General features: G+C 32.3%; 1 protein-coding gene across 2 annotated transcripts; it reads right to left on the bottom strand.

Annotated features, from left to right (window-relative positions):
- Positions 1–50: 50 nt before the first annotated feature.
- LOC117918741 (ubiquitin carboxyl-terminal hydrolase 3) lies at positions 51–12,606 on the bottom strand. 2 transcript variants are annotated; one of them, XM_034835607.1, is made up of 7 exons: positions 12,320–12,606; positions 11,752–11,868; positions 7,164–7,262; positions 3,839–4,027; positions 3,237–3,418; positions 839–1,271; positions 51–355 (listed from the first exon to the last, which is right to left on the bottom strand). In XM_034835607.1, exons 1-6 carry the CDS (start codon positions 12,434–12,436, stop codon positions 866–868), a joined length of 1,110 nt encoding a protein of 369 aa, XP_034691498.1. In that variant the 5' UTR covers positions 12,437–12,606; the 3' UTR covers positions 51–355; positions 839–865. The 2 variants fall into 2 exon arrangements, with proteins under 2 accessions (XP_034691498.1, XP_034691496.1); XM_034835605.1 differs by lacking the exon at positions 51–355 and having other exon boundaries at positions 408–1,271.
- Positions 12,607–16,550: the final 3,944 nt, after the last annotated feature.

Here is a 16,550-nt window from a genome sequence, read left to right as displayed (position 1 = left end):
TAGAATCTGGTCACTGCAGTGCTGATATAAATATGATGTACCAAACAACAGTGCAGAATATGAATGGACTACTAAAGCCATAGAAGATAAAATTCTGTTAAATTTGTTACAGTGCCGGAATCCAGAACCCAGTTTCAGTCAATAATGGAACAAGACCAAAACCCTAATCTCACCAATTTCTGATGCCCTCAAAATCCAACCCTGAACCGGGAGAGAGAAAAAAATGGATAAACAATACAAAACACTGAAATCCTTCAGCTCATCTTGGGAGGGATGGCCCCAGTGACAGAGGTGTGCCGACTGTTGTTCTCCTCTTGAAATTCTCAGGTACATAATTAGACCCAAATCCAAATACCTGAAAGCACATATTACAAATTCCATATACATGCCATGTTGGTCAAATCTTATAGCTCAAACTATCCTCCATCAATCCAATGCTATAAGGAAAATAGGCATCCAAAAAATAAACCTACAAAAAAATAGCCTCTTTGTAGGTTCATATAGATAGCCATTGGTTGGGAGCAATTTCATTCATTGCATTTCTATTGTTATGAAGAGTACAAATTTCTCTCTGAAATCCTCATTCACCACCAAATATACGGCTTTTTTTTTCCCCTTATTGTTAAAAAAAAAAAGAAAAAAAAAAGAAAAAAAAAAGGACGGTGAGCTTCCACCACCCACTGTACATGGCAACCACCTAAGTATACACTTTTCACATCCCATATCATCTCACTGATACTTGAGAGGCTCTTCCCACAGGTTAAATAGGGTGATAAAGAGAAATAAATAAAACATAGGGAACAAAAGAAAATCGAGTTCGAAGATTAAGAATACCTACACATCATAAAACTGAATCCCCGGCTTCTTAGCTCTTGTCATTTGTAGCAAGGCTCTCATAGAACAAGATGTAACCATGATCAGTGTTACTCGAATACTCCTGTGCAGACCCAAAGAAAGTTTGCACGGAAGACTCATCAATCATCTCCACATTTTCATCATCAAAAAATAACCAATGGTTATGACTTTTCACAAGGCTCACATAGTGCCCATGGTTGGGCCCACTTCCAACATGAACAACCACAGCAAAGAGGGAATATTCAGAATCTGCATCTTCTACTGTATTGCTCAGCTTCAGCTCAAGCGGGAAAACAACCCGGTAAGATAGCTTCTTGTACCTGCCCAGCTGCTCAATGTACTTGAACCGCTTCAAATGGATGACCAGTATGTGAGGTGGTTTCTTTATCTTCATTCTTTTCTGGGCCTCTTGTAAACTGACATATAATAACAAGGTCCACTACTTTGTTACTAGTAGTCTCTAAAAGAGAAAGAGATAACCAAGGCCTTATTTGTATGCATTGCTCATTTTTTATTTTTAAAAAAAGAAACTTCTATAAAAAATAAAAAATAAAAAGAAACCCTTATACCAAAAGTATAAACTTACCTTGTCTTTAAAACTACATTAAAATTTTTTAAAATTTAAAGTTGTTTTAATACCTCGATTTTTTTAATCGGTTTTTAAACCTTTACATTTTCAATATAAGCATTTCAGAGTTCTTGTATTTTATATATAGGTTCTTATATATTTTCTGTATTTTTTTTTAAAAAAAACAGAAAACAGAAAATGTATCTAGATGGACAATAAATGATTTCATTCTTCTATAGGCTTGCCAGAACTGTTTCAGAATAACAAGGTCCACTATTAGACTGAAAATAAAAATTAAAAGCAATATCAAGATGATTCCATTCTTTTTTCCTTCCCTCCCTTCCCCCTTTCACTGTACATGCAGTGCACCCGCATGACAGCCAATTCTTACAATATAAAGTGTTAATATATTTTCTTAAGTCCCTATCGGTAATTCATCAAAGGTCTCACAAACATGCATATGAGTAAGTTGTTGAAGAGGTGCCCAACAAGGTCAACAATTCAAAATAGGGGAATTTGTGGGTAGCTGCAATCACAGACAACATTTGTTGAATGCACAATTCTATCCTCTACAATGAGTTCATTTTAGAAATAGAACCCTCACAAAAAAATTACATTAGAATGTTCAAATCAGTTGTCCATAAAGATACTATGCATGAAATATTCCAATGATATGGACAATAGATTTCTACAATCTGTAAGTCTCAGTTTGTTTATTGGGAAAATAATAAGTTTGAGATCACATGATGGGGGAAAGCGTTTTAAAGTTTATTCAAGGAAGAAAGTGAAGACCTAAGTAAACTTTAAGTAGGATTAATATTAATTGGTATTTGTTGGAGTCTAATTAGGATTAGCTAGTTGAGTTATAATATAATTAGAATTTGAGTCATGATAGATTATTAGAGTCCTAGTAGACTTTGGATTTCTTAGAGAAGCCTATAAATAGGCTAATCAATGTAAATCAAAGGGATGAATTTGATGAATAATATTATATTTTCTTTCATTGCAAGGTTGCAACCCTCAATGGTGAGACTCCATTGATTTTCTTCTAGGTGAGACTCCTAGAAGGCCTTAATGAGACTCTAAGGTTTTCCATCTTTTCTACATTGTTTCTTCTTTCTCTCTATTTCTTATCTTATAATTTTCTCTACCATAAAATTTATTCGTTGTTCCTCTCCTTACACTCTAGAAATAAAACCCTAGCCCACCTACCCTTGAGTGTAGGCAACCATCCTAGGGTTGTCCTACATCATCACATTAGTGTGAAATTGCACTTTTGGGACATTTTGTACTTTACAAAAGAAAGAGAGGAATATATATACATGGAAGCAAGGGCAAAACAGCAGCCAATATCTTCCTAGTGGCAAGGCCCTAAAACAAGTACCAGTTTTTCCAGAAAGTGGCAACGTCTAACAAAAAATATAAGAAATCTCAGAGACTTATCTTAAAAAGATAATGGTTTTTAAAAACTGTTTAAAAAAATTGAGGCATCAAAAAACTTTATTACCTCAATTTAAAAAAATTTTAAAAGTGATTTTTAAGAATTTAAGATATATCCAAACTTTTTATGTAAAAGTTCTTATATTTTATATACAACTTACTACTTAAAAAATAAAAAATAAAAAAAATAAGAAGTGTATCCAAACAAGCGCTAAATGCTTGCATGATCAATTTTTTTACCACTCTACCCCCCCATAATCAAACAGAGAACAGGTTAGCATAAGGATCAAAATGAAACTGACAGAATCACCACAATAGGGTAATAATAATAAACTGAGGTGAGTAAATACAAAGATTAATGAAGGCCATCTACCTGCAGCATTTGTCACAGAAAAATTTGTCCTCTGCATTCAAAGTTTCTGTTGAGCTAAAATTTTTCAGACAGCTTGTGATGGAACTGTTCTGTTCAATATCCAGGCTCAAGTCCAAAAATGTTTCATCCCTTGCTGTGACTGTTTCACACCGCAAGCACCTTGTCTCATTCGTGAGTATACCCTGGCACAAGTAGCCATCAAAATATGAAGGGATAATTCTTAGGGGATTGAAGAAATAATACATAGAATCACCACTGTTAAATTTGAGAGGAACTAATTGCGGCTGCCCAAATAAAACATAAGTTCATATCAACAAAGAAAGAAGGCCATGAGCTTGGTCCTGCCAGGGTAAGCCTGATACGGTCCTGTGCATTGTGCTTGACAGGCAATTTTCCCCTCGTTCAGCACAGACGAGGAAAAAGGAAAAGGAAAAATGGGCAGATCGAACCAACAAGGTTGGTAAATATGTAGCCTCATGCATGCAAAATATAAGGGCACAAATTAGGGTCGATCACACCACATTTTACTTAAGGATTTAACATTTTAGCATATCACAAGCAAAAAGTGAATATGAACATATGAATTGGCTGAACAAAATCACCTGAAAATTTTTGTGCACCCAGGTAACTAGAGGCTCTTTCTGAACACCATTAGCCTGAGCAGTCTTTGGCCCATTTGCAGTCTTCTCAGGTGGGGATGAGGTTTCTGGATCACTTTTTGAAGCAGAAGCCTCCTTCTCCAGTATGTCAACAAGTTCATTTAGCAAGAAGTTCAAAAATTCATGTGCATCCTAGAAGGAAGAAAAATGGATTTTATTTTATTATTTTCTGGATTGCATAAACAACTGGAATGAACAACTGTGCACTTTGGCGCACTCTTTCTGACATTTTTTTAATACAATCTTTATTTACCTACCAAAATAAATAAATAAACAGCAGGAATGAAAGACACTTCCCCAAAAAACACTAAATTTTTAAGTTAATGATGGAAGAGGATGTGTCAAGATGCATCTATGAGGTATACATAGGTAAGGCAAGGATAAAATGAACACCAATTTTCTCCTCCATAATCTTCTGATATCATAAGCAAGCATCTAGTAGGCATTTCTTTATAGCTATAAGTTGTAATGTGTCAGAGCAATTGGCTGCCAGTTTATGCAAACTTGCAACCACATTAAAACTGTGGCACACAAGGCCAACGGTGACGTATACCACTTGTCATTTGGGGTCCCCATAAACAGGTCCAAATACATCCAGGATTCTTGTAATCACATGTACTGGAATTTTATTACATTTTCCCAAATGAAAGTGCTTATGGTCTCACATATTACATTTCTAGGGAGCCCATCAAAAAAGTGTATATATATTTATATTGCATTTCTGGGGAAGAACCAACCTCTCCGAAGTACACACAAAAACCCCAGTAAAGATTTTGGATTTTAAAACTCTCTACAGTAAACCAGCATCCTAAATTACAATCTGAATGTTCACCATATCAAAAATTCGTGGGATATAAAACCACTGTCACTAGAGCACTCCCTAGCATCCCACACTACAGTCTGAAATTGCACAATATGGTCTACTACTCTCATACACACCCATTGGCATCTCTAGAATATAAATCCCAATGTACATGCTGGCATCTTTAGAATATGCTGGGGTCTCTCCATTTCACAAAAATTTAAACAAAAAGTACAATAACATGCCTTTTCATCCACTTAACGTGTTATCAATAAACATTCTGAAGATGAGTGCTAATATTGGACATACTAGAGAACTACCATTCTCATTTCTACCCATGCAGCAAAACTATTGAGTAGTCAAGGATCCAGAAAGTAACATTGGAGAGGAGAAAGAGGGGAGGGGAAAGTGAAAGATTGTGCTGCGCCACTCTCCAACAAGGAGAATTTTATAATAAATTCCTTCTTTTTACCCATAAAAAAAATAAAATGAAAAAGAACTTTAGACTTGTAATAAATACCGAAAGATTTTCATGTGTTGAAAGTGTGACCCAGCACTTCCAAACATATGGTATATCAAATTAAGTCATCTCAATGACATATTCTTGAAAAAATTCCAAAAATAAAAAATAAAAATCCAAAGGCTTATTTGTTAACAGTTTTGAAAAATGTTCTTAAAAAAAAGGTTTTTGAGAACAGTTTTTAAAACAACTTTCAATTATTTTCAAAACTCAAATATGAAAAACAGTTTTCTTCACTTATTCCCCATGAAGATACTATACACTTACATATAATACAAAAGTTTTTTTGATAAATAATCTTATGCATGATACAAAAGTTTTCAAAGTATTTTGCATATTTTTAGTTGTTTCTCTACATGCTATAAAAAAACACTGAAAACAGCTTAAATTTGTTCTAAAAAACTTAATTTCAAAACAAATTTTCAAAAAACTGTTTTCAGTCAAGTGTCAAACATGTTTTTAAGTCAGAAACTCCTTTCTATTCTAAAGAACAGAAAATTGTATTAAAAAATAGTTCCCAAATAGGACCAAAGTTTCTGAATAGCACACATGATCATATGCAAATTGGAAACAACCGATATACCAATTAGAGAATTTTAAGTTTTAAAAAATTATCTACTAAGAAAACTTGTAAACATAAGCTTCAGTTATCTCATTAATAAGAAAAATCAATAAATTCCATTAAGAAATTTTAGGTTCTTTCTCATATATTTGAACACAAGTGGTTTTAGAGGAATGAAGGTACTTTCATTTAAGAATTATTCAAACGGTGTGCAAGCAACATTACACACACACACACACACACATATGCATACATTACATATGTACATTATATATATATTTCAAGCAACTGAAAATTAATGAAGTGTTTTTATCTTTGCAGACAATTATGGATTAACCATTGAGTCTAGGCCCATTGATAAGTGTTTTGGTAATGGGTATTTGCATTTGAAAGGAAAAAATGTAACTTCATAGTTGGGATTTAAAAAAAAAGATCATTTTTCTATATACTGAAGGGGAGGAGAAGGGCTATTTCTGTTTTATTTTTCGAAAACCACAGATAAAGTTAGGTTTTTTTAAAAAGGAAAAAATTCAGGGTTGGGGATCATTTTTTATTTTTGAAGGGGCGTAGTAGCTGCCACCTTTGAGCTACAGTACCTCTACCAGTAATTTTGGGGAAAATCCACCTCAAAATTGTATTTGATCACTACATTCATTTGCATAAAAAGATCCCAAGATGAACTTAATAACTACATTTGAAACACCAGAAGAAAAATTTCTAATATAATGTAGATTCATGAGCGGAAGGGTGGTCTCCATAGGCTATACACTTGTTTATTGTGAGCCTTCCCCAGAATCCATGTGGTATCGGTTCATCCCAAAATCTCCACTGCGATTCACTCATTTCTGCTCATAGTAACACACTGTTGAGCTTAGTTCAGTTGCACACATCTTCGGATGAGTCTACTGAAAAAACTAATTTATCCAAGCACTCTAATACAGTCCTATCTTATATATAAATGCTGGTAAAAAACAAGACACAATTGTGAGTCATCTAATGCACATGTGAGAACATTAAACAAGTTCGTTGGGATGCAACCAATATCTGTCATTTTATGGAGGTTACAGGTATTATGAAGATCATGCAATCAGTGTGATAAATGAGGGTTGTATTGAAGAAGCACCATACAGAATTTAAGAGCAGAAATCCTCAGCTATAGTTTAACACATATGACTGCAAAACCAAAGAAATCATGGGAACACCATTGGTATCGCATCAGACTCACAAAATAATTGGATCCATCAAGCACAAGGATTTTAACAGAAGAGTTATGATTCAAATCAACTGAACAACTTTGGTGACATTGATAGCTGACGTGTTTGCTATCTCAGTAACCTCAATAGCCTTCATTTTCCTTTTCAGGCCCTTCATGTTAAATACATACCTGGTGCATATAGCTGCGAAAAAGCTCATTTTGTTTCTTCAGCCTCTGTACAAAACGCTTTGGTGCAATAACACCTGTTTTCTTCTTCTGTGAGCTTATCTACACAAAGAAACAATCAAATGTTGGCCCTAGTATCATGATTTATGGAGTTAACAAGTAACTACTATGCATATGCCATGGCATGTAATTTTTTTTAAAAAAAAGATAATGTTAGCAAGGAGAGAGATAGTGAGAGAACAATAGTGCTCTGACTAACGTTTCTCATCTCTCCACTAGTGCATCATTCAGCAGGATAAAACATCTAAAAGACATGTTCTCAAAATACAGATAAGCATGTATCATTCAACTATTCTCAAAAATATAAATACCAGTCCAAAGTGGAGGCTGTGGATTTGGGGATGTTTATCTTCTAAGACTTTTGCCATTCTAGCGAATGGGAGTTCCAAAGGTTGGGTTAAAGTGTCCGGAGGCTTAAGAAAAGGCAACCCTCTCTCCCCTTTTCTATTCACTATTGCTGTGGATGTTTTGAGTAGAATAGTTGCAAGAGCTGAAGACAGATTTAGAAGACTTTTAGGGAGGGAAGGACAAGACAAGGGTATCACTCCTTCAATTTGCAAATGATACAATTTTTTTCTCAAAAGCTAATCAAAAGGAGTTGCAATACCTTAAATATATCTTAATGGTTTTTGAATACATATCAAGCTTAAAGATCAATCTAGAAAAAAGCTCCTTGGGCGGTATTAACATCAGTGAGGACTCTATTCAAGACTAACCTTGTTGTTGGATTGTAGAGTCTCTATTTGGCCCCTTACTTATTTAGGTCTCCCTTTAGGTGGAAATCCTAGAGCTGCTTCTTGTTGGGATCCAATGATGGCTGTTTCTATTTTTTTTTTAAAAAAACTATTCTCAAAAAGGAAAAAGGTTTGCAAATATTTAATCAGCTTTTTTTCAAAATGGGGCAAGAAAAGTGGGAACAAAAAGATAGGAAGGCAAATCCAAAAATAGTATAAATAAACTCTGCCAGTCATGTACAAAAGAATTCATATACATATATATATATTTTTTTTTATAGGTAAATAAGCAGGATATATTAAAAGCACTTGCCAAAAGGCACAACAAAGTACACACAGAGTACACAATTAGGGCTGATTGGCAAGCATGTGAAAGAAGAAGAAAAACCAACCACCCTAACAACAAACAGCCACAAAAGAAACTGAGACACAAGAGAGAAAAAAACCCTTACTACAACCCAAAAAAGAAACCCTTCTTGAGCACTAAATCTTCCTGAGCCCAAGCCCAACCCCTTCCCTAAACTCCGGCACCCCTCCCCTTTCCCCTTACAGTGGATGGAAAGCAATCGTAGTTAACCGAACTCTCTAGCTTTCGGATTTCCCTCTCAAAACAGGAAGAAGGCAAAGATTTCTTCTTTCTCCCTGACCTCTTTAACCCCCCTCCCTTTTCTCGAATTCAGTTTCTTAAGAAGAGAACTGATTTCCTTCTCTAAGCCCACAACCGGCATCCCCAAACTGCTACTGAACTTGACAAAGCTACTAGGCAAACTAACGACTTCCTCCCCCTCCGCAATACTTTCAAAGCCTTGAGCCAAAGAATTCATAATTAATGCGTTCTGTCGCATGACATTCCAGAATTTGCCTTCTGAAGAATGTAGTGCAGTTATGGCTTAAAACCACCCAATGACTTTGAATGGGGAAGACAGATTCTCAAGGTAATGCAGATCATCAACCATTAATACATTAATATGAATGCTTTTCCTGTTCAATGTTTATCCAAACAATTAAGTACATTTTAAGTCTTGCTTCATCAAATTTTCCCTTCAGCTCTGTTAGTGGAATTCATCACTGTACCAAATACACCACAATAAAATTCAAAAGTATTGGAAACTAATGGTACTCGCACCTAAATAATATAACACAATGATGAGTTAAAATTATGGATAGTGAGGCTAATAAGTGCTATCATTAAGCACCCACATGCTATGGGCATGTGTAAAAAATAGTACAAATACAACTTGAATAACACCCTAAACATTCCAAAATAACAAAAACTAGCGTTGCTCCCAAAAACAATCGTACCAATAATTTTCACATCCAATCAATCAGGAAAGCTTTTTTGATAACAGAGGAAAATTCTATGCACAAACCACTCATCAGCCACAATGATTTAAGATAAATGCCAAATGCACGCACTCATCTGCAGACTGGTCCTATTGGGAAAATCCAAGTGTTTTGGCACCCTTGGGAGTCCAATCTACGATGTTTTAGTTTAAGGTTTGCCCCATGTTCCAACCAGGAAATTGTAGTTACGATTCCAATAAGAAGATTCAAAAATCCTAATGAAAAAGCATGAAACTTCAAATGCAGCCCAACCCACTGAAACCACCAATGGCCCTTGGGAATTACTGAAACTGTAAAACATAACCAATTTATTATGAAAATAACAAATTTTCGTTCCAAACCTTCTACACCTTTTTCAGGGTCCACAGACCATTTGAACCCTTCAGATGCTATTTGCTTTCTCACATTCAAACAAACGACACCTCATAATGAAGATGCAAGTGATCAATTTGCAGCAAGGTTAGGTTAGTTGTGACTTGATAATTAACAAGTAAATGTTCAAAAACTACAGATGCATATCAGCCATCATAACAAAGGGCCTGGAACATCTAAATCCCTAATATGAAACTTTGAAGAGGAATATCAAATATAGTAATATGAAACTTCGAAGAGGAATACCTAACATGAAACTTTGAACCATTGCATAAGTCAAGGCATCTCTTGTATTCAACTGCTTGGATAAATTTAAAATGGGAACTCTTGTAGAGGATACTTAATGGCAGACAAAAAAAAAAACTTGCATTTAACGAAGGTAAAGATCGTCCACATCCATTTTTTCCACCTTCTACCATGTGTGCTGTATATATTTAATTGTGTGAGGTCCTTCCATGGCTTGAAGGCATCTTTGGTTATAGAAGAAACAAGCTAGGTTTGTATAAGAATAATCGTGCCATAAAAACAACAAATTTAAGCAACTCTACAAGATTTTATATGATAAGCTGTCACATATTGGGAAAGTTGAGTCTTTGTTAGCCCTTGGCAGTGAGAAGAGGAGTGGAGGACATTTTTAGTTGGAGAGAGACTAAGAATGGAAAATTTTCTGTTAGGTCCCTCTATTGCTCCTACACAAGGGTCTCTAAAAATCCCTTTCCATGGGATATGATTTGGAGGTCTTGGGCTCCAATGAGGGTGAGCTTTTTTGTTTGGGAAGCGTCTTGGAGCAGAATTTCGTCTCTCGATCAGCTGAAAAGAAGGGGGTGGAATATCCCGAATAGGTGTTACTACTTGTGTAGAGAAGAGGATGAAACCACCGACCACTTACTTTTGTTTTGTGGCAAGGCTAGAATGTTGTGGAGCTTGATCTACTCCCTTTTCAGCGTACAATGGGTTAGGCATTCCTCAATTAGGAGGAATTTATTAGATTGGCACGGTCTTTTTGTGGGTTAAAAAGGAAGAATGCATGGAGGGTTGCCCCCTTATGTTTAACGTGGACTTTATGAAAGGAAAGAAATGGAAGAGCTTTTAACAACGTCGAGCAGTTTGACCAATCAATTAAGTCTTTATTCATGTATACTTTTATAAATTGGGCTAGGGTGTCTATAGAGGATCACATTGTATCTATGATTGATTTCATAGATTGGTTTCTTGTAAAGTAAGGGGAAGTTGTCTCCTTACTACTTCACTTTTTGGGGCATTATTTGTATACTTTGTGTGTATTGCTTTCGCCACTTTTAGGTGTTTCTAATGCAAGCTTTTTTTTACCTATCAAAAAAAAAAAAAAAAACATATTGGGAAAGTTCATTATGCAATAAGAGTTTATAGACACGGCAAAAAAGCAATACATCAAAGCACACAAGATGTAAACACAACAAACACTCAGCCTAACTTGATTCTTAATACTTTTTTACAGGTTATTTATTTATTTATTTATAATGTCCTCTTTTTTTGGTGCTACTTGGAATTGAACCAGGGATCATCTCATCCCCACTTCAAATCTTTGCCACCTAAGCCTTCGAGGGCTACTTGTATATTCTTCATGCTAAATTTGGGTTTAAGCTAAGCCAACCATAAATAGAATCTGTCAGTTCAAAGAAAGACAAAGTCACAAGAAAACGATGAACCAGTACTTCATTTAACATAGCAACAAAATCATAAGATCAAACCACTGCTTGCAACAGCAGAAGCATATTTCTTTGTGTATGTGTGTATTTGTGTATAAAAATAGATTGATAGATAGATAAAGAAAAAACTGTATTTAAGAGCATTGCAGTATAGGCAAGAATAAAATCCCTAGTTTTTCATTGCATGAATAAATAGCTGCAGAGTGAAGAATTATGAGGGGAAACCCAAAATCCAAAGCAAAAATTCTGATTTCGAACTACTAAATCCTGCTCAATCAGTAAAATTATTATTGCCTTTATCCTTGGCAGACCTATTTGATCAGTAAATTCAACAGATCACAATTAACCAATGGAATGTAAAAATTAGTCCAACATTACTGGTAGAAACATTACCTGCATGAATAAGTCTGCCAAGCATGTCAATAGATTTTCTTCTGCATCTGCGAGATTTTTGTTATTTGTGTAATATTCTAGCAATTGTTCACGAAATGGAACACAAAAATAAAGAGCCTGCAGAAAACAAGTAACATCATTAGGTAGTAAATTGTTGGTAAAATCTTTTTCAACATATCTTCATAATACAGTGACTAGACATGCCTATATTTCAAATTTTCAAGAACCCTGGATGAAAACATTCTTGCTGTATGGTCATCCTCCTCCATGACCAGAAATACACAAAAAATATCCATCTAATTGATTATTCAGTAAGAGCCCAGGATCCCACGTTTTAGAATACACCTATTCATAAAACTAACCTAATATAAAAATCCATAAGAATTTCAATTGAGCACCAATATTCATCATCAAACCCGAAATCCAAACAAAAAAAATCACATATTAAACCTATCATTCAACCTATAATCGCTCAATAAATATAAAATCTACAATATCAACAATGATCCAATAAAAAAAAAAAAAAAAGACAGACAGAGATTTGAAATCGAATTCAATAGAATCGAACCTGCAAGACGCTGTTGCAATAGCAAGTATTGCCAAAATTCTCGAGCCCGAAGTATCGCTCGCCTTCGGGGAACTGATCGCCAAGAGCTTTCTCGAGCTTCGAACCTGCAGCGCCCATCGGAGGATTGAGCAAATAACCACGGCGACTCGGATCGATCGTCCGTTTCAACTCAGGAATTCCTTCACCATCCAAAAACGCTCTTCAACCCTTTTTCGCTATTTTCAAACGTTAGGGTTTCTTACAGAGGGAATTGGCAGCGAAATTTGGAAGAGATGAGACGGAAAAAGAAATATGGGAGAGACGAAAAAAATAAAAATAAAAAAACAACTATTGCCACTCCACCATTTACTCATCGCGCTCCACTGAGTGCAAGGTGTCATTTTCGGACAAGTGGCACTTCCTTTTTATCTATTAAAAGAAAGGGTTTTTTTATTTTTAATCTCAAAATTTAAGAATAAAATAAAATAAAATATTTTATTTTTAAAACCAAAAGTTAAGAATTGATGGAGTAAATAATTCGATTATTTGTATCTTTCAATGTATCTATCAATCATTGTCCAAGCTTTTTCTATAAACATATTTTTCTAAGAAAATTTGGCCATAAAAAAAAAGATAAAATAATCTCTATCTTAAAGAAATATATATTTTTTAAATAATAAAAATATAATGTTGTTTGGATAAAGATGTTTTTGACATTTTTTATTTTTTAGAAAATGGTATTTTGATATGGGATAAATTTAAAGTTAATAAATTATTTTTATATATTATTTCAAATTGTTTCATATATGTATATATGATTTTTTTTCTATATAATTATTTTATATAAATATTAAGTAAATTAAAAATATATATATATATATTTTTAACTAATTTTAACTATATTTACTTTTTCTTTTTCAAGTTTTCTAAAATGAATAAAATCATTTTGGTTAGGGTTATATATTTGAGGGAAAAAAAAAGTAAGAAAAAGAAAATAGAGAGAAAATTTAAAAATAAATAAATAAATAATTTAAAATCAATAAATTATTTTTATATTCTATTTTAAACTTACTTCACTTCTTCAATACTTCTATTTAACTATTTAAATATTAAATAATTTAAATATATGTATATATATTCTAATATACATATAAATATAGTATACCATCTAATTACCTTATTTCCTCTATAAGGGAGAAAAAAAATTAAGGAACCTGCGGATAATGGCAAAACTATAATTAGTGTTAACCATATAAAATAATTCATAGTAAAGACAAGATATACTTGAACCAGAAAAACCGATTCTCAAAATATATATATATATATATATATATATATATATATATATATATATATATATATATAAATTTCTTACAAATTTAATTATATTTGACTTTCTTTTGTATTTTGTATATTAAAACTATGAGAAAATCAATCTCTTTATCACTTTCAAAAATCAGCACAACCAAATAGAAGAAAAGAAAAGGAAAGGTAAATAAAAATAAATTTAACTTCAATAAATTATTTTATATGTTCTTTTAGACTTATTTCACTTATTTTAATTATTCCATGTAAATATTAAATAATTTAAAAATGCATAAAATTTTAATTAATTTTAATTATATTTTATTTTCTTTTAAAATTTTCATATTACAATCAAATGTAAGAAAATCATTTTTACTTTGTTTTTTTTTTATTTCTTTCCTTAGCACTTTTATGAACCAAACATAACCTAATATCTTTTTTTTTTCTTAATACTTTTGAAGAACCAAACATGATCTTAAAGAAATCTTATCTTTAGAATGAATTAATCAACCATCTAGAGTAGGTACTATAGTTCATATGCTTAATGAATTAAGTCAATGAATACTAAACTTGTACTATTCTTATTATTTTCTTAAAGACTCAAAATCTACAAGATTTTCTTAGTAATAACTTAAAATAGAAGTTTTCACTTATTTATGCTTCGAATAGTCTCAATCTATGTGTGGGGAATATTAGGATTTTGAGGAATCTTCTTAAGTTAGATGTTCAAATTGATAATGAGTTTTAGATTATTCATTCTCTAAATATCCATGTAGTATAATTATTTGGTTCTTTTGAGGTTTAAAAGATGATTTCTTGATGTGAAAAAAAAAAAAAAAAAAAGGCTATCTTGACCTTTTAATAAAGTGAAATAAATAGGTTGATAGTGAAAACTATGACTAGAAAAAAAAATCCTAGAAAATGGTAAAGGTAAATAAGAAATGTATGCATCATAACAATCAGTTATTGTTGTCACGAATAAAAAGAAATTAGCAATTATTAAAAATAAATTATTAGGAGTTAATATATCACATCGTATGTATGTATATAAGTATATGCACGTGAAATTGGAAAGTTATGTTAAACAAAAATTCATCTAAAAGGATATAAAATCAATTGTATAAGATTATAATATGTATGTATTTGTGATACTGACACGATGTTCATCTTGAGTTTGAATTGTGGAGGTTTTTCTACTTTGTGATAAGCTTGATACTTTGTATAATTTACAAAATAACCAATTTTCTATTGAAAGCTTGGAATTTCAAATTTACTCAATCTATTTCAAGCATTTTCATGCAAAAGATATAATTTTGATTTTATTGATTTAAGTACACTTTAAAATAGTTTTTTAGGATTCATGTTGAGTTGAAGAAGTCATTTGTGTCAAAATAAACTTTTATGTGTTGTATAGACTCTTAAATGTCACTCAATAATATTAAAGCATGGAAAAGACAATTTGGTTTAGAACACTTCTAAGTCGTCTTTTTGCATATTTTTCTTATACATTTTCATACATTTCTCTCTCAAGCACTCATTTCTTATGATCACGAATTAAAATATTACGATATTTTCAACCGAAATATCGACGGTCTACACGGGTCAAAGCTCAAAAATGGGTTGTTATGCTGCTCAAAATGGGTCATTTTACGATTCATATTGAGTTGAAGAAGTCATTTGTGTCAAAATAAACTTTTGTGTATTGTATAGACTCTTAAATGTCACTCAATAAGATAAAAGCATAGAAAAGACAATTTGGTTTAGGACACTTCTAAATCGTCTTTTTGCATATTTTTCTTATACATTTTCATACATTTCTCTCTCAAGCACTCATTTCTTATGATCAGGGATTAAAATATTACGATATTTTCAACTGAATATTGGTGGTCTACACTGGTCAAAGCTCAAAAATGGGTTGTTGTGCTGCTCAAAATGGGTCATTTTACAATTCACATTGAGTTGAAGAAGTCATTTGTGTCAAAATAAACTTTTGTGTGTTATATAGACTCTTAAATGTCACTCAATAAGATAAACGCATGGAAAAGACAATTTGGTTTAGGACACTTCTAAGTCGTCTTTTTGCATATTTTTCTTATACATTTGCATACATTTCTCTCTCAAGCACTCCTTTCTTATGATCATGGATTAAAATATTACAATATTTTCAACCGAAATATCGACGGAGTTGAACCCCCAACCAAAAGGTTAGGGCCAACATCCACTTACCATTAGGGCAAACTCTCACACCCCCCCAACACACACACACACACACACACATATATATATATATATATATATATATATATTAAAAGTGTTCATATACACAAAATATTAAAACAATACTTTAAACAACGAATTACTTACACTTCTAAGTCGTCTTTTTGCATATTTTTCTTATACATTTGCATACATTTCTCTCTCAAGCACTCCTTTCTTATGATTACGGATTAAAATATTACAATATTTTCAACCGAAATATCGACGGAGTTGAATCCCCAACCAAAAGGTTAGGGCCAGCATCCACTTACCATTAGGGCAAACTCTCCACACACACACACACACATATATATATATATATTATAAGTGTTCATATACACAAAATTTTAAAACAATACTTTAAACAACGAATTAATTATAATTATAATGATTTTATAAGTAAATAAAAAATTTTCATTTAATTAAGTAGCAATTTTTTTAATATCATTAATATATTAATTAAATGTTAAAAAATTATACATTTATTACCATTTAATACAATTAAATTAAATATATTATAATTTTAATATTAAATATATTTTAAAATTAAACATATTATAATCAAATATCAAAATATTATTATTGAATAATATTTGATGTAATTTAATAATCAATGTACACTTATATATATTAATTTCTTTAGTAAAACAACTTTAAAATGTATATTATACTTTTAATTTTATTTATAAAA

The sequence above is a fragment of the Vitis riparia genome, chromosome 7 (genome assembly GCF_004353265.1).
Source record: "Vitis riparia cultivar Riparia Gloire de Montpellier isolate 1030 chromosome 7, EGFV_Vit.rip_1.0, whole genome shotgun sequence".
NCBI lineage: Eukaryota > Viridiplantae > Streptophyta > Magnoliopsida > Vitales > Vitaceae > Vitis > Vitis riparia.
This window is presented reverse-complemented; position numbering and strand designations above follow the sequence as displayed.